The sequence below is a fragment of the Danio aesculapii genome, chromosome 18, assembly GCF_903798145.1.
Source record: "Danio aesculapii chromosome 18, fDanAes4.1, whole genome shotgun sequence".
NCBI lineage: Eukaryota > Metazoa > Chordata > Actinopteri > Cypriniformes > Danionidae > Danio > Danio aesculapii.
The window spans coordinates 23,677,817-23,700,316 of NC_079452.1; the positions used below are offsets into that span (position 1 = coordinate 23,677,817).

At 40.1% G+C, this 22,500-nt stretch overlaps 2 protein-coding genes across 5 annotated transcripts in view; both read right to left on the bottom strand.

Annotated features, from left to right (window-relative positions):
• Positions 1-17,731, bottom strand: part of trpm7 (transient receptor potential cation channel, subfamily M, member 7) — a 73,653-nt gene extending 55,922 nt beyond the window's left edge. Inside the window, 4 exon segments of the mRNA XM_056477874.1 lie at positions 583-772; positions 1,288-1,326; positions 1,669-1,748; positions 17,541-17,731. Coding sequence (XP_056333849.1) covers positions 583-772; positions 1,288-1,326; positions 1,669-1,748; positions 17,541-17,543 — 312 coding nt within the window. The 5' untranslated portion in view covers positions 17,544-17,731.
• A 3,138-nt stretch (positions 17,732-20,869) lies between these two features.
• zgc:123258 (uncharacterized protein LOC641502 homolog) overlaps positions 20,870-22,500 on the bottom strand; it is an 11,831-nt gene continuing 10,200 nt past the window's right edge. For 2 of the 4 annotated variants that reach the window (XM_056478586.1, XM_056478583.1), the window contains 2 exons: positions 21,226-21,300; positions 20,870-21,189 (listed from right to left, as the gene is read on the bottom strand). In XM_056478586.1, the coding sequence (XP_056334561.1) occupies positions 21,271-21,300 (30 nt within the window). In that variant the 3' untranslated portion in view covers positions 20,870-21,189; positions 21,226-21,270. Of the gene's footprint in view, positions 21,301-22,500 lie in introns of all 4 variants that reach the window. The other 2 variants (XM_056478584.1, XM_056478582.1) reach the window with 1 other exon arrangement.

The following is a 22,500-nucleotide window of genomic DNA, read 5'->3' on the forward strand; positions in this document are numbered from 1 at the left end:
CCGGCCAATCACATCGCTGCACACACTGACATCACACACACCGCCAGCCAATCACAGCGCTGCACACACTGACATCACACACACCGCCAGCCAATCACAGCGCTGCACACACTGACATCACACACACTGCCGGCCAATCACAGCGCTGCACACACTGACATCACACCGCCGGCCAATCACAGCGCTGCACACACTGACATCACACACACCGCCAGCCAATCACAGCGCTGCACACACTGACATCACACACACCGCCAGCCAATCACAGCGCTGCACACACTGACATCACACACACCGCCAGCCAATCACAGCGCTGCACACACTGACATCACACACACCGCCAGCCAATCACAGCGCTGCACACACTGACATCACACACCGCCAGCCAATCACAGCGCTGCACACACTGACATCACACACCGCCAGCCAATCACAGCGCTGCACACACTGACATCACACACACCGCCAGCCAATCACAGCACTGCACACACTGACATCACACACCACCAGTCAAGTGTGTGAGAGAGATTGATTGCGAGTGTGTGTGTGTATATGAGTGTGTGTGTGTATATGTGTGTGTACCTTGGCCCTGTATGAGTGTGATCCGCCCTGGAAGTTGATGACCCCGTAAGCATCAGTGGGACTCTCCTCTGTGTGTTTCTCCACGCTCCACTGCTCCAGCTCCGACAGCTCCTCCGACACCTCCGAGTATTTGACTGCCAGTGTGGCTGTGAAGCCCACATGCTGACGCACCAGACGCCCACAGCAGCACCTGCGCACACACACACACACACACACAATCAATCAAAAATCTCAGGTAATACTATCCTTATTGTAAGTCCCTACAATGTAGCATCAACAAGTGCACACACACACACACACATTCATGCACTTATTCACATATTTACACACACACACACACATCCAAATACACACATTCATGAATTATTTGTTCCCTAGTGGGGACTGTAGGCCACACACACACGCACGAACGCACGCATGCACGCACACTCATTCACAAACGGACATGCATACACTCAGGTACATACTTTTGCACACACTCATGCATAAACTTGTGTAAACACACACACACACACACACACACACACACACATGTACACGCATGCACAGACACAGGTAAAAATCTCAGGTATTACTTTTCCTGTGGGTCCCCACAACATAGAATAAAAAAAGTGCATGAACACACTCAGCTACACACATGTACACAAATTTAGGCACACACTCATGCAAACATGAGTACACACACACGTGCATATACACACTCACCGCACAAGCTGCTGGCAGATCTGGCATCCTGGGAGGCATCTGTGAACACACACACACACACACAGATCAGACGTGAGAGAGACTGTGCTAATCATGTGACCCACTACACACACACACACGCGCACACACACGCACACACACACACACACACGCACACACACACATCCCCCAGAGATCTGCATGTTCCTTTAAGTCAGTCTTATTCTGGATTAGTGGCAGTGCATTCTGGGATTGTAGTTCTTTCCATCAGTACAGCTGAGAAGCCTCTGCAATGGTGACCTGTGTGTGCTTCAGGGTTGCTAAGGTGTTGAGCGGTTGCCATGTACGCTCTGGTTCTCCAGTAATAATGTGAAGCCCAGTGAAGAGCAGGTGAGGCTGTACCTGTGCGGATCCTTGGACACGGGCAGAATATAGACACATTCCCTCCTGGTGAAAGTGTGTTCGATCCAGGACTTCTGGGACTGCAGGAGACAAACATGAGGAGCAAAACATCAGACATCAGTGTGTGTGTGTGTGTGTGTGTGTGTGTGTGTGTGTGTGTGTGTGTGTGTGTGTGTGTGTGTGTGTGTGTGTGTGTGTGTGAGAAATGTAAATAATTATTATAGTTGTAATGGTGATAAGATGTGCATGATGGAAACACTTTACTGAACTAACTCCAGCATGAGCATTCATAAGGTCATGTGATGATGATATAAGAGATCATGTGATGATGAAAGAGTGTGTGTGAATGATAATCCAGCAGATTTGTAGAATATCTGTGATGTTGTTCTGGTCTAAAACACCTTCACCCCTTCAGTATTAGTGTTATTACATTATTAAAGACCTTCAGAGCTGTCAAGAGCATCTGCCCTCTGTGTTTCACGTCAATAACGCACTGTTGCAGTTCAATAACGCAGTGTTTTATAGTCATTTAAAACATTATTAAATAATTAAGCAAATTACCTGCATGACAACTATATTTACCTTCTGCCCACTAGACTCAATGCAGTTTGGCTTTTGGCCCTTCATAAGAAAAGTTTGGGGACCCCTGATCTACAGTCTGAGACCCCCGAGTCTCTTATTGACAGAGAGCTCACTGCTGAACAGCACACACACCTGATATACACACACACACACACACACACACACACACACACACACACACACATATATTCATGCAAGCTCACTCACACACACACACACACACACACACACACATATTCATGCAAGCTCACTCACACACACACACACACACACACACACACACACACACACACACACACACACACCTGATATACACACACAAACATTTATTCATTCAAACTCACTCACTCACTCACACACTAATTCAAACACTTTCTCTTTCACACACACCCACCCATATCTCTATTGGAGCTCCAGCTGAATGAAAACACACACACACACACACACACACACACACGCACACACTGAACAGAATCTGAGCAAACACAGTATCGGTGTCATGTGAGTGTTTGAGGCTGTAGTGTGGAGGCTCCGGGCCCTGAGGGGTCTCAGCCTTACACAACACAACAGTCAGACTCTCAGCCAGTCACTGCAGCCGCATTTCAATCATGTGACCAACGGCAGCCAATCAGCACCGGCCTCATCTAAGGACGTCACTGTGGCTGCGTCCGAAACCGCATACTTCCATACTATACAGTCCGCTAAAATCAGTATATGAGCCAAGTAGTATGTCCAAATTCATACAATTCGAAAATCAGTATGCGAGAAGCACCCGGATGACTTACTACATCCGGTGAGATTCTGAAGTGCGCATCCCATGCACACTGCGCTATCCCATGATGCCCCGCGAGAGAATTCATTAATGGGAGTGAAGCGACACTACTGACGCAGGTAGGTCACGTGACCATGACAAAATGGCGGATGTAGAACGTCCGAATTCCATTCATACTTCTCACATTCATTCTGTATTGAACGTACTTTTCTAATGGCCGAGTAGTACACTTACATTTAAAGGTGCATTACAAATTTATTAGGGTTAATTCATATTTAATGTTAGTAAAAAAAAATCTACTTCATATGAAATGTTAACCGTTTGAGGAAAGCGCATTATAAACTGAATTTATTATTATTATTATTATTTATCCACAGCCAGTTGCAGTAGTGTAGTACACACTCCAGTAGTAGATGATTTGAGACACAGCCGTACATTTAGAGGAAAGATGAGGACACTAAGGTCTCGCTCACAGCCAACACGTCTTTGCTTTTAGAAACGAGAGCAGGAATGGGCTGAAAACAACCACAGCAAAAAGCAGGAGGGTGTCCGGACACACACACACACACACTGAGTGCCTGCAATGAAACTCCGCCTCTGAGCTCTTCTGATTGGTCTACTGCTGTGATAGACAGCGAGCTGCACTGCATGTGAAAGTTGGAGATCTTCTAACTTCACACAGAGTCTGAAAACACAACGCTCATCTGCGCGGTCGCGGTCACACACACACACACACACACACACACACACACACACACACACACACACACACACACACACACACACACACACACACACATCACTCACTCACTCGTTTAGATTGAAAAACAACAGAAGAGCATCACACTGAAAGGGAAAAACACATTCAGTGTGAACGACCCCTAAGACAGATGCAGTCCAGCGGGGCTCTGAGGGGTTGTCCTGGTCTATAAGCCGTAGTGGAGCGTGGAGAGGCTCCTACAGTAACGCAAACACTTCTGGATGAGGCTGACTGTCCATCACTAACACACCTCTGCATCTGGAGCAGACCTGGAGGAGCTCATAACTCCCACACTGACTCCTCTACTGCGCTTACAGGCTTTCTGTAAATATGCACACGGCCACCGTTAATATAGAGAATACCAAACACTTGAGGATACAGCTGCAGGACACTGCAAAACTAAACGGTGATGTTTGGTTATTCTCTGCGATATTTATTGCAGCATCTTTTCCAGCAGATGCATAAAATATAATAAAATATAATAAACCATCTACAAGAACAGATCAACACAGTCAAAATGAAAGAAAGAGTGTTTTCTGAAAGGTCTAACAGTATTCAGGTACAGTAATACATCATCAAGTGTAAAATAATACTGCATAGCCATTCATTCACTCATTTTCCTTCAGCTTACTCCATTTATTCATCAAAGGTTACCACAGCGGAGTGAACCACCAACTATTTCAGCATATGCTTTACACAGCAGATGCCCTTCCAGCTGCAAGAAGCATCCGGAGGAAACCCAGGCCAACACGGGGAGAACATGCAAACTCCACACAGAAACACCAACTGACCCTGCCGGGACTCGAACCAGAGACCTTCTTGCTGAGAGGCAATAGTGCTAACCACTGAGCCACCATGTCTGCATAGACTGCATAGTCCTCACTTTATAAATGATTCAATAATACTGACTGTTGTTTCTCAGGCCTGAATGTTTGTAAAATCCTCACGCACACCTCACCTGAAGATGAACATTCACTCTCCCTTTAGTTTTAAACCTGTATGAGTTTCTTTATTCCGTTGAACACAAAAGAAGATGTTTTGAAGAATGTTGATAACCATTGACTTCATTAGGAAAGATAAATGCCTTCAGAAGTTACTGATTTCCAGCATTCTTCAAATGATCTTCTTTTGTGTTCAACAGAATAAAGAAACTCAAACAGGTTTAAAGCCACTGGAGGAGGAGTAGATGTTCATTTCTGGGTGTTAAGTGAATGGAAAAAGCTTTAATAGGAATTTTGAGAAATGCAAAACCTTTTCCTTCAGGTATGTTAGGGAGATGAAGGTACAGTGAGGAATGTTTAGTGAATCTCTGGTTGGTGTTTGAGTTGTTCAGACTCCAGCAGGTCTACATAAATATAGCTATATCAGTGTGTAAAAGCAGCAGACGGAGAGTAACTCCAGCACGATCATCATCAGCTTTACCATAATAACTGCAGAAACACACACTGCAGATTATACACACACACACACACACACACACACACACACACACACACACACACACACACACACACACACACACACACACACACACAGATATCTGATTTCCAGAAACGCCCAGTGGAGGAGAAAGAGCAGTGTCTCAACATCTATTAAAGAGGAGACCGAGCTCACACACATCTTCATCATATTCAGGGTTAACTTAAACAAGCATTTAAAATAACACCCTGCAGAAATGCTTCTCCTGCTTTTGTCTAGCTGTTTTGTCTGGTTTCTAGTCCAAATATCTACAAATTCTTAAATCAAGAAGCGTTTAGACGAGTACAAATATAGTCTTGTTTTAGTGATAAAACAATTTGCAAATGGCTTAAACATAATAATCAGATTTCAAAGTGCGGCAGATTTGTCAGCTGCACATCCATGATGCCAATCTCCCGTTCCACCACATCCCAAAGGTGCTCTATTGGATTGAGCTCTGGTGACTGTGGAGGCCATTTGAGTACAGTGAACTCATTGTCATGTCCAAGAAACCAGTCTGAGATGATTGGTGCTTTATGACATGGTGCGTTATCCTGCTGGAAGTAGCCATCAGAAGATGGAGACACTGTGCTCATAAAGGGATGGACATGGTCAGAACAATACTCAGGTAGGCTGTGGCGTTGACACCATGCTCAATTGGTACTAATGGACCCAAAGAGAATCTCCCCCACACCATTACACCACCACCAGCAGCCTGAACCGCTGATACAAGGCAGGATGGATCCATGCTTTCATGTTGTTGAGGCCAAATTGTGAGCCGAGCATCTGAATGTGTCAGCAGAAATGGAGACTCATCAGACCAGGCAACGTTTCTCCAATCTTCTATTGTCCAGTTTTGGTGAGCCTGTGTGAATTGTAGCCTCAGTTTCCTGTTCTTAGCTGACAGGAGCGGCACCCGGTGTGGTCTTCTGCTGCTGTAGCCCATCCGCCTCAAGGTTGGACGTGTTGTGTGTTCAGAGATGCTCTTCTGCAGACCTCGGTTGTAACGAGTGCTTATTTGAGTTACTGTTGCCTTTCTATCAGCTGGAACCAGTCTGGCCATTCTCCTCTGACCTCTGGCATCAACAAGGCATTTGCGCCCACAGAACTGCCGCTCACTGGATATTTCCTCTTTGTCGGACCATTCTCTGTAAACCCTAGAGATGGTTGTGCGTGAAAATCCCAGTAGATCAGCAGTTTCTGAAATACTCAGAGCAGCCCGTCGGGCACCAACAACCATGCCACGTTCAGCGTCTCTTAAATCCCCTTTCTTCCCCATTCTGATGCTCGCTTTGACCTGCAGCAGATCCTCTTGACCATGTCTACATGCAGTGAGCTGCTGCAATGTGATTGGCCCTGACGATTTTGGCTTCTAACGATTATGAGAAAGCATTAATTGAGATAAACGATTATTGCATCATATACTGGCCCCTTTCCAGTTGTACACATTTGTTGCTCTGCAAAGCTCAGCTTCACATGGAAATGACTAAAAGCATGTGCTGTAATGGAACGTTTGCAGCACGGGACGCTCATCATTCATTGATTCATGTTTTAAAAGTGCGAACGAGACCGCATGCAGCACACACACAAAGCATGCGGTCAGCATTCGGTCTCATTCGCACACTGAGACGAGCAGAACACACACATCTAAAGTCATCTTAACGCGAGCGCTTTAATGGTCAAAAGGCGTCAAAACGCGGTGTTTAGAGATCATTCATATTAACCCTTATTTGTGTGATACACGAGTTGAGAATCAACAGACACGTTAAAAAGGGAAACCGTTAAAGAGACAGCGCGCAATATTCCTGCTGCCGCCTGTTTTCATTAATCAAACAACAAGAGGAGAAAACCCCTCACTGCTCTCGCCTGAAGGACTGCTGCAGCTCAAGTGTTTTTCTTACAGTGAAGATGCTTAAAGCCCAGTCTGCTTCATATCTTTATTATATTGTATTTATTTCTCTTTACTTTGCAGGGAGGAAAATAACTCTATATATGCAGTTAAAGTCAGAATTATTAGCCCTCCTCAATTATTAGCGACCCTTTTCCCCCAATCTCGGTTTAATGGAAAGAAGATTTTTTTCAACCCATTTCTGATCATAACAGTGTTAATAACTCATCTCTAATAACTGATTTCTTTTATCTTTGCCATGATGACAGTAAATAATATTTTACCAGATATTTTTCAAAATACAAGCATTCAGATTAAAGAGATTTAAAGGCTTAATTAGGGTAATTAGGCAAGTGTTTGTATAGCAGTAGTTTCTGTTGCAGACCATCAAAAATACTTATTGCTTAAGGGGGCTAATAATATTGACCTTAAAATAGGTTTAAAATATTTAAAGCTGCTTTTATTCTAGCCAAAATAAAACAAATAAGACTTTCTCCAGAAGAACGAATATTAGAGGAAATACTGTTAAAATTTCTTGCTGTGTTAAACATAATTTGGGAAATATTTATTTTAAAAACAATTCAAAAGGAGGGTGAATAATTGACTTCAACTGATAATCGCTTTGAATAATCGTGATTATAATTATGACCAAAACAATCTTGATTATGATTTTTCCCAAAATCGAGCAGCCCTACGAGCAGCTGGAGAGGTGTACCTAATAAAGTGGCCGGCGAGTGTATTTTCAGCATGATGTGATAAAGGAACATAAGCAGTACTCTGGATTCTGCACAGACACTGAAATAAAGTAATTTTTCATATATACACACTTAATGAACGCTGGTTGCAGTAATGACACACAGGCTTCAGACAATATTAAAACACCTGTGATTATCCACTAAAGAAAGCCTGAAGTTAAATCAGCTTACATGTGACAGAAAACTGAAGTTAAACACACCAGGATCAGATAAACAGCAAACTTCTCTGTGACTTTAAGCAGTCTCTCTGAGGCTACAGGCTGCTCGCCGTCAGACAGATTTAACACCAGGGACTTTTAATTAAATTTCCCAGAGTTCCTTTCCATTCGCAGCAGCCCAAATCAGAGAATTAAACACAGAAACACAGAAAACAGAGGAAGAGTCTACCTGAAACTCCTCATCTTCATCCTTCTGACGCAGCAGAGAATACAGAAACATGACAGAGAGAAAGAGAGAGAGAGAGAGAGAGAGAGATACTATACAGAGAAACAGAGAGAGAGAGAGAGACTGGCTAACACTGAACGGAGCACAGAGACTCCAGCAGTGATTAATGATGCTGACCGACAACCACAATATTAGAAAACCCGAGAGAGAGAGAGAGAGAGAGAGAGAGATATTGTATATATCTATAAGCATATATTGTATATGCTTATTGTTATTGCTTTAGCATCACTGTTATATTTGACAGTCATGCCAATAGCAAATAAAGCTGACTTTGACTGAGATTAAGTTAACAAAGACTGCACTTAAAGGGCACCTATTTTGCCTGAATGACTTTAATAAGGGGTTTAAACCCGGTTGTGTGTGTGTGTGTGTGTGTGTGTGTGTGTGTGTGTGTGTGTGTGTGTGTGTGTGTGTGTGTGCGTGTGTCAGCAGTGTGTGAATATCTCCAGCCTCTAATGATCAACATGAATTAATTATGTTTATTCTAATCAGACTTTGATTGACATTCTCTCTTTGTACGTGTCATCAGAGGGGGAAAGCCCCGCCCACTAGTGCCCATCTCTCCATCTCATTAGCATAAACAACAGCCCTGAGTGAGAAGCAGCCGTCTGTCCATTAGCCATTAGAGTGTTTGAGCTGCTGAAGATAATGTCAGCATAGACTAAGAGGATTCTAGATGTGGAGTTCTAGATGAAGCACACACTGAGGATACATTTTGTGAATCGAACCCCTGACCTACTGATGGAGCTGCAGAATTGCTCATCATCCAATGATTCCCTATAAAACTGTAAACTGTAGATGGAGATGTGTGTATCCGTCAGGCTGACAGCGACTGCATGCACACTGAACACACACTGAACACACACTGCAAACTTTACACCTTCAGCTGATGATAACGGCTTCACATTAACATTATTGAGGAGAAATGACACACAGAGCATAGATATGGGCACTGCTGATAAAACACATGTAGAACACAGCTCTCAAACCGCCATAAACACACACACACACACACACACACAGAGATAACAGCACTGACTTTATGAAGCAGTCACAGATAACACACACTAGTGCTGGGTGACCGATTCTCATCTCACAATATAGAGCCACTTCAGTAATGTCAGTCCATCAATAGTTTATATAGACTGACCACATGTGGAGTTTGCATGTTCTCCCCGTGTTGGTGTGGGTTTCCTCCGGGTGCTCCGGTTTCCCCCACAGTCCAAACACATGCGCTGTAGGGGAATTGGTCAGCTAAATTGGCCGTAGTGTGTGTGTGTGTGTGTGTGTGTGGGTGGGTGTTTCCCACTACTGGGTTGCAGCTGGAAGGGCATCCGCTGTGTAAAACATATGCTGGAATAGTTGGCGGTTCATTCCGCTGTGGCGACACCTGATGAATAAAGGGACTAAGCTGAAGGAAAATGAATGAATGCTTAAAACAAATACTAATGAAATTAAATATTTATATATATATATATATAATTAATAATTACAGGCTCAACATAAAAATAAAATCACTAAACAACATGCAAAGTGTAACCATTGCACATTTAATCCTGCAGCTTTCTCATGATGCTGTGCTTCATCTTTCTGTCTGCATCCTCATAATGGAGTATAATATTGCCATCAGAAATTATGATTTTATGCAGTAAATACTACAATAAACACTGTATTTTTGTGACTCCACTATGATAAACAGGAAATGATGGACCTTTCATCTTGTCCATATGAAGAAGGTGTACTCATTTATGCTGAGCACTGTAAACACACACACCTGCACAGATTCACTACACCTTCATCTGCAGTGCAACGCACACACATAACCCACACACAATCACAAACAACACAAGCACAGAGCCACACAATAACCACACACATAGTGAGCCAGGGGTCAGAGGTCACAGCAGGGGTCAACGCCTCTGAATCACCTAAAACACAAACCGCTGAGTGAAGGAAAACATAAACACATAAACAAAGACTACCACATAAAATAAATAAATAAAAAATAATAATTAAAATAAATAAAAATAATTTTAAAAACTTGTTAAATAAAAGTTAAATGTAAACACTTTATTTTTAATGTTATGACTTCCAATGCTGTTCTTCATGTGTCTGTCAATAGAGTATAATGTGCTCATATAAATTATGAAAAAGTATTACTGTAAACGTAAATTCTGCTTCGTTCATTTGAAAATCTGGAGAGTAAATACATGAAAAGGCTTGTGTTGCTGAAATATGTTTCAACACTTATGATAACCCTCATAAATATGTATTGATCATCAAATAATAATATTAGCATATTTTCTGAAGGATCATGTGACTGAAAAATAGAGAAATTATGCTAATGATATGCTAAAACTTCAGTTTTACAGGACATAAACTGAAAATAGCTATTTTAATATAATATTAAATAATAATAATAATAATAATAATAATATTTTGACTGCATTTGTAATTGTTTTATGAGTGCCTAAATGGAGTTATTACAGTATACTGCCTCTCATATGGAAAGAATCTGCTCTCAATTACTGATTAAATACTTTATGAAAGTGGGTCAAACATTTGATTGTCCTTCACCTGTGTGTGTGTGTGTGTGTGTGTGTGAGAGAGAGAAAGAGAGACTGATATCACTTAAAACAGCACTGAATTAGCCAAAGCACCTGCTTTGACAAACACAGCGTAAACACACACACACACACACACTCACACACACAGTGCACTACGTAAATAAAGTAATGCTTTAATATATGATGGTAATTATAATGGATTCAAACAAATGCAAAGAATGACGACATAAATACAAAAACACTGCAGAATTTGCTGCAAGAAAGATTTTTTCAATCAAGTGTGTCACTGAATGGGCCTGAAGGAAGATTTCTTCCCACACACACACACACGCACACACACACACACACGCACGCACGCGCACACACACACACACTTCTGCGATTTCTATCAGATCATAAATACAGTGTTTGAGTCAAACTGCTGAATCTCATATTTAACACAGAGTTCAGCCACTCACAGTAAGAGTGGATTAGACTCTCTCTCTCTCTCTTTGTTCAGGGCTGGTATTACAGTAATCTCCAGCATGTGACTCTCTTAAGTTTCCTATGAAGAAATAACTCACAGTCTCTCCCACTATCTGTATCAGAGCAGAAATCCTCTAGAACAGTGAGTTATTAAAGCAGAGGTGCGTCAGATTAAGCGCTGACAGTTCTGATATTTACCTGCTGATTATGAAGCGTCAGAAGTGATTCTGAATATATTGCCTGTCTGGAGGTCTATCACCTTTACATCTCACACATTAAACTCAAGACACTTTACTACTGCTCAGTTCAGAAACATGGAGCAAAGGGTGGACAACTCATGTTCACATAGGCAGATTACCATTATCATCATCAGCATCTTCATCATCATCATCACTGTCATAATCATCACCACCAGAATTATCAACATTATCATCATAATTAATCACCACCATAACAATCATCTTCATCACCACGTCATAATCATCTCCATCATAATCACCACCATCATAATAATCACCACAATCATCATCATCCTCATTATCAACAGATCATAATCATCACCATCACCACCATCATCATCATCACATCAAAATCATCACTATCACCATCACAATTATCATCATTACAATCATCACAATCATAACCAACATCACATCATAAGCATCACCATCACCACTATCATCACCACCATAATCACCTCCATTATAATCATCACAATCATCACCATCATCACATCATAGTCACCACCATCAACACATAATCATCATCATCACCACATCATAATTATCACTATCACCACCATCATCATCACATCTAAATAAATCCCCATCATAATCATCAATATCATTATCATAATCATCACCACCAGCATCATCACATCATGACCATCACCATCATAAACGCATTGTAATCATCACAATGATCATCACCACATCATAATCATCACTTCATAATCACCACCATCTTAATCATCACAGTCACTATCATAATTAGCAGCATCATTACATCATAATCATCACCATGACCATATCCATCATCACCAACACATAATAATCACCCTCATCATCAAATCATAATCATCACCATCACACCATAGTCATCACCATCACTATAATAATCACCACCATCATCATCATCATAATCATCAACATCATCATCATCTCCAGTATCATTACCATCACCATCATAATCATCATCAAGATTATCACCACCATAATCATTGCATCATAATCATCACTATTATAACACCATCATAATCATTGCCACCATAATCATCACATTACAATCATCACCATCATAATCTTCACCAGTATCATTCCCATCATAATTATCACAATCTCTATCATTATCGTCATTACCATCATAATCATTGTGATCATAATTATGACCATTATATTGTCATAATCTAATCATCACCATAACTATCATAATCTCTAACATCATTACCAGTATAACTACCATCATTATCATAGTCCTCATCACCATCACCATCTTTATTACTATTATAATCATCACCATGATGATCACTATTATTATTAACATCACTATCATAAGCATCACAACCATCACTATTTTCATCACCATCAAAATAATTTACAATAATCATCACATCATAATCATAACTATCAAATTCATCACCAACATTACATCAATCAAACTCATCACTATAATAATAATCGCAACCATCAAAATCAACATACTCGCATTCATCACCAACATTACATCAATCAAAATCATTACCATCATAATCACCATACTCGACTTCATCACCAACATTACATCGTAATCATAGCAATCAAAATTATCACAATCATCACCAAAATTACATCATAATCAAAACCATCACCATCAAAATCATCATCACCATCTTAAACATAACCATCAAAATCATCACATTCATTACCAATATTACATCACAATAATCACCATCAAAATCATCACAATCATCATCGCCATCATCACCATCATAAACATACCCATCAAAATCATCACATTCATCACCAACATTACATCATAATTAAAACCATCACAATCATCACCATCATAAACATACCCATCAAAATCATCACATTCATAACCAACATTACATCATTATCAAAACCATTACCATCATAATCACCACCATCTTCATCATCATTATCAACATCACCATCCTCACATTCATCCCCAACACTACATCATAATCATAACCATCACAATCATCATCACCATCATAAACATAATCATCAAAATCATCACATTCATTACCAATATTACATCACAATAATCACCATCAAAATAATCACAATCATCATCACCATCATAAACATAACCATCAAAATCATCACATTCATCACCAACATTACATCATAATCAAAACCATCAAAACCATCACCATCATAAACATAACCATCAAAATCATCACATTCATCACCAACATTACATCATAATCAAAACCATCAAAACCATCACCATCATAAACATAACCATCAAAATCATCACATTCATCACCAACATTACATCATAATCAAAACCATCAAAACCATCACAATCATCACCATCATAAACATAACCATCAAAATAATCACATTCGTCACCAACATTACATCATAATCAAAACCATCAAAACCATCACAATCATCACCATCATAAACATAACCATCAAAATAATCACATTCATCACCAACATTACATCATAATCAAAACCATCAAAATCATCACAATTATCACCATCATCATAAACATAACCATCAAAATCATCACATTCATCACCAACATTATATCATTCAAAATCATCAAAATCATCATCACCATCATAAACATAATCATCAAAATCATTACCAACATTACATCACAATCATAATCATAACCATCAAAATCATCACAATCATCATCACCATCTTAAACATAACCATCAAAATCATCACATTCATTACCAATCAAATCATCACAATCATCATCACCATCAAAACCATCATACTCACATTCATTCCCAATACTACATCATAATCATAACCATCAAAATCATCACAATCATCACCAGCATTACATCATAATAAAAACCATCACCATCATAATCATAACCATCAAAATCATCACATTCATCACCAACATTACATCACAATCATAATCATAACCATCAAAATCATCACAATCATCATCACCATCTTAAACATAACCATCAAAATCATCACATTCATTACCAACATTACATCACAATCATAACCATCAAATTATCACAATTATCATCACCATCACAATCACAATCATCACCATCAAAACCACCATACTCACATTCATCACCAACATCACGTCACAATCATAACCATCAAATCATCACAATTATCATCACCATCAAAACCATCATACTCACATTCATCCCCAACACTACATCTTAATCATAACCAGTAAAACAATCATATTCATCACCAACATCACAATCATAACCATCACAATCATCATCACCATCACCATCCTTACCATCAAAACCACCATACTCACATTCATCCCCAACATTACATCATAAACATAACCATCAAATCATCACATTCATCACCAACATTACATCACACTCATAACCATCATACTCATATTCATCACCAACATCACAATCATAACCATCAAATCATCACATTCATCACCAACATTACATCACACTCATAACCATCATACTCATATTCATCACCAACATCACAATCATAACCATCAAATCATCACAATCATCATCACCATCAAAACCATCATACTCACATTCATTCCCAATACTACATCATAATCATAACCATCAAAATCATCACAATCATCACCAGCATTACATCATAATAAAAACCATCACCATCATAATCATAACCATCAAAATCATCACATTCATCACCAACATTACATCACAATCATAACCATCACTATCATAATCATAACCATCAAAACCACCATACTCACATTCATCACCAACACTACATCATAATCAAAACCATCACCATCAAAACCATCACAATCATAACCATCACTATCATCACAATCACCATAACCAGCAGAGCTGTGAATGCCGGTGAAATATAAACATGACAAATCAAACAGTACAGAAGTGAATACATCACTGCCACAGGTTTCTCTCATTTACATATTAGCAGCTGTAATTAAACAGGTTCCACCACTCGCTGTATTGATCTTTCACCTGCGGATGATGTGCTCTCTGAAATCATCAGCGTCTATCAACACACACAACTTATTTGAAGAATACCCAAAGTGAATAGTCAAATACGTGAACAAAATTAACTCTTCATTTACTTGACCTGTATGAGTTTCTTTCTTCAATAAAACACAAAAGATAACTTCTGAAAAATATAATAACTTCTGATACTGTGAACAGAAACACAGACACATTTCTCTGAATCTCTCCTTGTGTGTTTCAGAGGCTCTTCATCCACCGCCTGCACTGGAAACCTGCTGTTTGTGTTGACTTTTGTTTTCCTTCTCTTTTAGCTGCAGGACGTCGAGAGGTCGTGTAGTTAAATCAGATTACACACAACCTATAGGTACGTGCGCTGACCCAGAAGACTCTTTTGTGTGTGTTATTTTCTCAGGAGTTAGAGTAGTTTAGGTCACTCAGCTCTCACCCGTCCTCATTCAGGGCTTGAGTTTGTAGTTTTTGCGGTTCTTCAATTTCATCCTTTACCTCACATCATTGCAATGTATTAGAGTGTTTAAAGTGTTTGTTGTTGGTCTTTAAAGTGTGTAACAGCAGAGATTGAAAGCTTTCAGAATGATAATAAAGACAGAGACAGCTGATTCTACAACTCAATCGACACCAACATACTTATTCACTCACATTTGGATTTATAGTTCCCAATAATGAACTAAATCTGAAGGAATGCTTGCGAAATGCAGTTTTCATTCATATTTTTGAAGTTCGTGTGGATCTGTAATAAAATATAAAAGTGTCTTGCAGAATAATATCACTTTTAAAAACTGATGCTGAATGAGTTAAAGGAATAGTTCACACATATGTACATGTTTACTACTATTAAATGACCCATTATGGATGCCACAGCTCAAAATCACTTTGTGTTCAACAGAAGAGAGAAACTCATCTAAGCGGACTACTTCAGAGTGAGTACATGGAAAGGAAATGTTCAGTTTTGGGTGAACTGACCCTTTACTGATTTAAAGGCCGCTGTTGTCTTGTCAATGACATCATAACACAAAGTTTTGAGTTATTAGCTGAAACGCAGAGATCTAAACACATCCTCTGTGCAGTGCAGGAACACGTCAAGTCTTCACTCGCTTCGAGACACGACTGCCCCAAAACCCTCAGGTCTTAAGGGTCACCTCGACGAGTTTAGACTCGACATTTAACACAAGGCCCTAACACAGCTCAACGGCAGGTAAAACCAGTCCAGTCGAATGACCAGCGGACGGGTCACAACAGTCAAACCAAGTACATGGCAGGAGCCATTTACACAACATAACACCTGGATTATTGACACTTTACTACTGTAAATAAACAGTAACAGCCAATGCGCTACCGGCACCGACATATATACATGTGTAAACAAACAATTTAACACGCCACAATGGAAAAACTAGCATAACGTTATCTCAAGACCAAAACATCTGTGTGGAAAAGATCTGATAATACCACGAGACATTTAAAAGTCACCTGAGCAGCTCACTCACTCGATATCACTGAATTACTTCACAATATCACTCGATTAATCGCACTGCGAAACTCGCTCGCGCCGTTCGACTCGATTTAACGTGCGCGCGCTTGACACGTGACTTTCCACGCGCGCCCCCGCAGTACTGACAGACCAGCGTCAAGTTACATTAACAGCGCATTAATGATCATAAACACATTCTGACAGCATTAATGAGCGTAAACACACTTTCACCGCATTAATGAACAGAAACACACTCTCACTGCGCTCATAAACACACACACACAGCGCGTTATCAGTAACCGCCGCAGGACTCCCCGCTCCAGCGGCTCCTCGCTAGAGTTTTAGCCGCCGCCGGAGAGCGGTTTTCCGGCTGTGTTCAGATAGGGAACCGCTAAGCTAACGGAGCTGCTCTCCTGGTGACTCTCGCCGGTCTGCGGCTCCTGCAGCCCGGTTGTCGGTGTCGGAGGGCCGCGGAGACCCGAGCTGTCAGAGACCAACACACACGCAGAGCAAAGAAACGCCACACACACGGCGGCTCCTACCATTCTCTTCACCGTTCAGACTGTGGAGGCGCTGCTCCGGGGCGTGTAGCCATCTACCGGCGCCGTGCTGCTCGGGAAGCCGCGGATGGTGAGCCCGGTGGCGGTGGCGGCGCTGGGAGTCGTGTGTGTCCGCTGCAGCTCCAGCGGAAGGTGGATCTTTCATAATTGTGCGACTCTGGACTGACGCGGCGTGACGGAGCGGCTCTGAGCCCGACCCTCCGCTGAGTCACCGGGGGGCGGAGCTTCACTGCGGGGCGGAGCCACAGTGGAGGAATTTAAATAAATAATATTATTATTATTTATTTTTTATTAACAATGCTTGAACAGGAACACAAAGGCATTAATACTGTTTAGAATTACACAAAAGACTGAGATAACAAAGATAACAATCAGATTGCATTCATTCACAATCTTTCCATCCTCGTTATTATACAATAAATAAATAAATAAAATAACAAAACAATTAACAAAAAACAAATGCTAAAAATCTTAAGTAGCAGGGGAGTTAAAGTTCTCTAAATATGAAACCAAAGTCATCTAATGATGAATATAAATGTCTTGCTTTTTTGGCTTTTCATCTCTCTGAATGTCTTCAAATACATCACAAATTCTTCTTTAGACACCACTTTATTTTAATTTTAATAATAACATCAAATCATTCATTATATAAGATATCTTTTATCCTTATGTATTAGGCCAAACTTAATCATTTGCCATGAGATAACCAGTCTGTAGTATATTTTCTGTAGTATCCTAAAACTAAATAAATAAAATGGGAAGATCAAACACACACACTGCAGAGTTAACACACACACACTGCAGAGTTAACACACACACACACACTGCAGAGTTAACACACACACACACACACACACACTGCAGAGTTAACACACACACACACTGCAGAGTTAACACACACACACACTGCAGAGTTAACACACACACACACACACACACACTGCAGAGTTAACACACACACACACTGCAGAGTTAACACACACACACACTGTAAAAGACATTACTACACACACTTCATCCTGTTAAAACAATATAAATAGTCTAAACTTCACACCGGTGACAATACAGGCAATACATTTTAATAATCCATGGTGAGATTACATATATAATTTAGACTTGTATATTTAGTAACTTATAATTATCATAATCTTAATCAACTTTTTAATATTGAATTTGTTTTATTTAAGAGCAGATCCACACCACAGAGAACAACAGCGCATCACATACAGCTCAGCGCAGATATTAACTAATAACTCATTCATTTTCCTTCAGCTTAGTCTCTTTATTAATCAGGGATCACCACAGTGGAATGAACCGACAACTATTCCAGCATATGTTTTACACAGCTGATGCCCTTCCAGCTGCAACCCAGTACTGGGAAACACCCATACACACTCATTCACACACACACACACACACTCATACACTACGGCCAGTTTAGTTGATCAGTTCCCCTATAGCGCATGTGTTTGGACTGTGGGGGAAACCGGAGCACCCAGAGCAAACCCACACCAACACGGGGAGAACATGCAAACTCCACACAGAAACACACACTGACCCAGCCAAAAGAATAATCTAATCAGCTAAAAAGAGAGCAGTTAAATTTAAATAAAACAATCTTACATTAATTACATAAATTACATTTCATTTTGATCTCATTACATTATAAATAAATAAAGTTAAATGTAATGCAGTTCATGTAATGTTGTTTATTTATGTTCATAATAATAAATACTAACAAAACAAGATCATAAATATTATGTAAATAACAAAATATGTACAAAAATGCAATAAAAACTGAACGTTTTAGCATAAATGTCTGCTTTGAGATGTAAAAGGTGAAATGTTTGATTGAGGTGTGTCAATAGATGAACATTTACATCTTCATGAACAAAACTCAGACGTGTTTATGAACAACTGAAATATATTAGTGGCCATAAACAAGAGTCATGTGTTGTTCATTGAACCTGAAAGATGAATACATCAGCTCTCCATCAATGACTGGTTTATCTGAATAATCTGAGAGTTAAAAATGTAGAAATATTCAGAAAATCTCCTTTAAAGTTTAATTTAATTTCTTTGAAATGCGCATAATTAATCACACATTAAGATCTGCTGTATTTACGGTAGGACATTGACAAAACATCTTCATTAAACATTGACTTTAATATCTTAATAATGAGGTTTTACATTTAAAAAAAATCTATAATGGGCGACACGGTGGCGCAGTTGTTAACACTGTGGCCTCACAGTAAGAAGGTCACTGGTTTGAGTCTCGGCTGGGTCAGTTGGTGTTTCTGTGTGGAGTTTGCATGTTCTCCTGTGTTGGTGTGGGTTTCCTCCGGGTGCTCCGGTTTCCCCCACAGTCCAAACACATGCGCTATAGGGGCACTGATCAACTAAACTGGCCGTAGTGTATGAGTGTGTGTGAATGAGTGGGTGTTTCCCACTACTGGGTTGCAGCTGAATGGCACCCGCTGTGTAAAACATATGCTGGATAAGTTGTCGGTTCATTCCACTGTGGCGACCCCTGATTAATTAAGAGACTAAGCTGAAGGAAAGTGAATACATCTGTAATGTTAACTCATTTGATATCCTCCTGTGTAACTTTAGTTTAGTGCTTCAGGGTCAGATCAGACTAAAGTTTGACCACAGCGACAGCACTTCATCAATCATCACACAGTATAGCGGACACCACACGTCTGACGCTCCTCTTTACATGCTGGAATATTACAAACAATCTAGATTTCTATTAGGAAAGCTTTCTGTTTTAGATACTACACATTTATTTCAGACCTGTTCTGGGGTTAATTTCCTGATGTAACACACACACACACACACACACACACACACACACACACACACACATCACTTGGTTAAACTTACAAACTCAAGTTCCCCAGCTGCCTTAAAAAATGAGTCAGCTCAACTCATAGAGACTCTTTCTTCACGATATATTTAACATTTTAAGTTGAAACCAAGAATCTCTCCGAGTTGAGTTGAGTTGACTCACATTTTCCAGGCAGCTGGTGAACTTGAGTTTGTAAGTTTAGCCAAGTGAAAGGTTTTACAGTGAGAGAGACAGAGACAGACAGTTCTAGTCAATTTCACAATCAAACATTAAACAGAAGAAGAGAAGCGGTTTACCTGGTCAATCATCCAACTCTGATGTTCAACACTCGGAATAATGGATCATCGTTCAACTTCAGCCCGAGCTGCAGATCCTGAACCTGACTGAACACTCATCTTACAAAGGTAACAGAGAGATCTGTTCAGTTTCTGCTCACACAAACACACTCTTCAGTCAGTGCTGTGTTCAGATCAGTCTTTATTAAAGGAGAAGGCAGCACAGATCCAGAAGCTGCTTCAATCACTGACGTCAGCTTTAGGAATATAATCCAAACATTACGCTATAAAATGATCATAAAAGGAGAGAGACGAACACAACAGCAGCTGATTTAAGGCCCCTTGAAGAATCATTTAGACACTCGTGTGCGTGTGTGCGCGTGTGTGTGTTTTAGTAAAGTGTCGCAGTGTGAAGATGAAGATCATGATGATAATGATGATCCTGTGCTTTGTCAGTCAGAAACACAAACACAGACACAGAAAGAGAGAGAGAGAGAGAGTGTGAGTGTGTGTGTGTGTGTGTGTGTGTGTGTGTGTGTGTGTGTGTGTGTGTGTGTGTGTGTGTATGATGAAGCTCAGCAGCTCCTCACTCCACCAGCTGCTCCAGCGTCTCCATCTGAAAAGAGAAACAGCAAGATTATAACACACACACACACACACACACACACACACACACACACACACACACGCACACGCACACGCACATGCACACACACACTGATGACATGCAGAGTCAAACTACAACACTACAGATGCACAGAAACAGTTGATCGACTGTTAATCTGGGTTATTCTCTGGGTTATTCTTGGGTTTAGTCAGAATCCAGTGAAATCTGCACTCTTATTGGATGTTTGGCAAAATCTGAAAAGTGAAGAGGGCGGGGCATACAATAGCTCCTCCCCTTTAAAAATCCACCAATAGCGTTCCGACTAAGAGACAAAGCGCAGACTATAGATGTTTATATCAGCTTTATATAGTGAGTTTGATCAGTTTTGGAGACTCTAGATCAGAGATATCCTCAACACTACTGATACTGACATCTATTATACTCTATTATCATCTCACAGGAGCTTTAAATGTTAGTTATTAGCAGAGCCAGACATTAAAACAACTCAATTTATATTTACACACATTTACAGAATCAAACAGACTCAGTGAGTTCATTATTAATTACAGAAAACATTTACTGATATATTATTAAAGGACCACATTTGGACCAAAACACTCATTAATCATCATCTGAAATCTTTCTGTTTTGCTGTTATGCTTCAAAACTCTACATTTATACACTTAATATAACTCTTAATACTTGAATTAGTCTGAAACACACAGCTCAGAAAAGCCTTTGATTCTCATTTAAATATCTAGATTTATTATGCATAATAATGAATATCATGTGTAATTCAGTCTTCTTATTTTCCCTGAAGTGATCTGCATCATTAATGAACGTTCTCTGCATTTCCTCTGCTTTTAAACTCTATAAAATCTCTGCCAAATGCTGACTTGTGTTTAATAAATCCTTATATGGAGATGGTGGGAGTGTTTTATGCAAATGAGCCAGTGTTTTGGAATCCTCCAGATTTAGTTGTCTGATGTTTACAGTGTGTAATATTACACATAATGAGGACAGAAGGATTTACTGATTAATGAAGGTTAAACTGCATGAGTGAGGGTAGTGCTGAAGGCGAGCGGTGTTCAGAGAAACACATCATTAAAGCAGAGCGGGATTCATGCAAATGAGCAGTGACGCTGATGACCAATGACAGCGGAGGAGCAGTGAATATATGAATACAGTGTAAAACACAGCGCCTCTGAG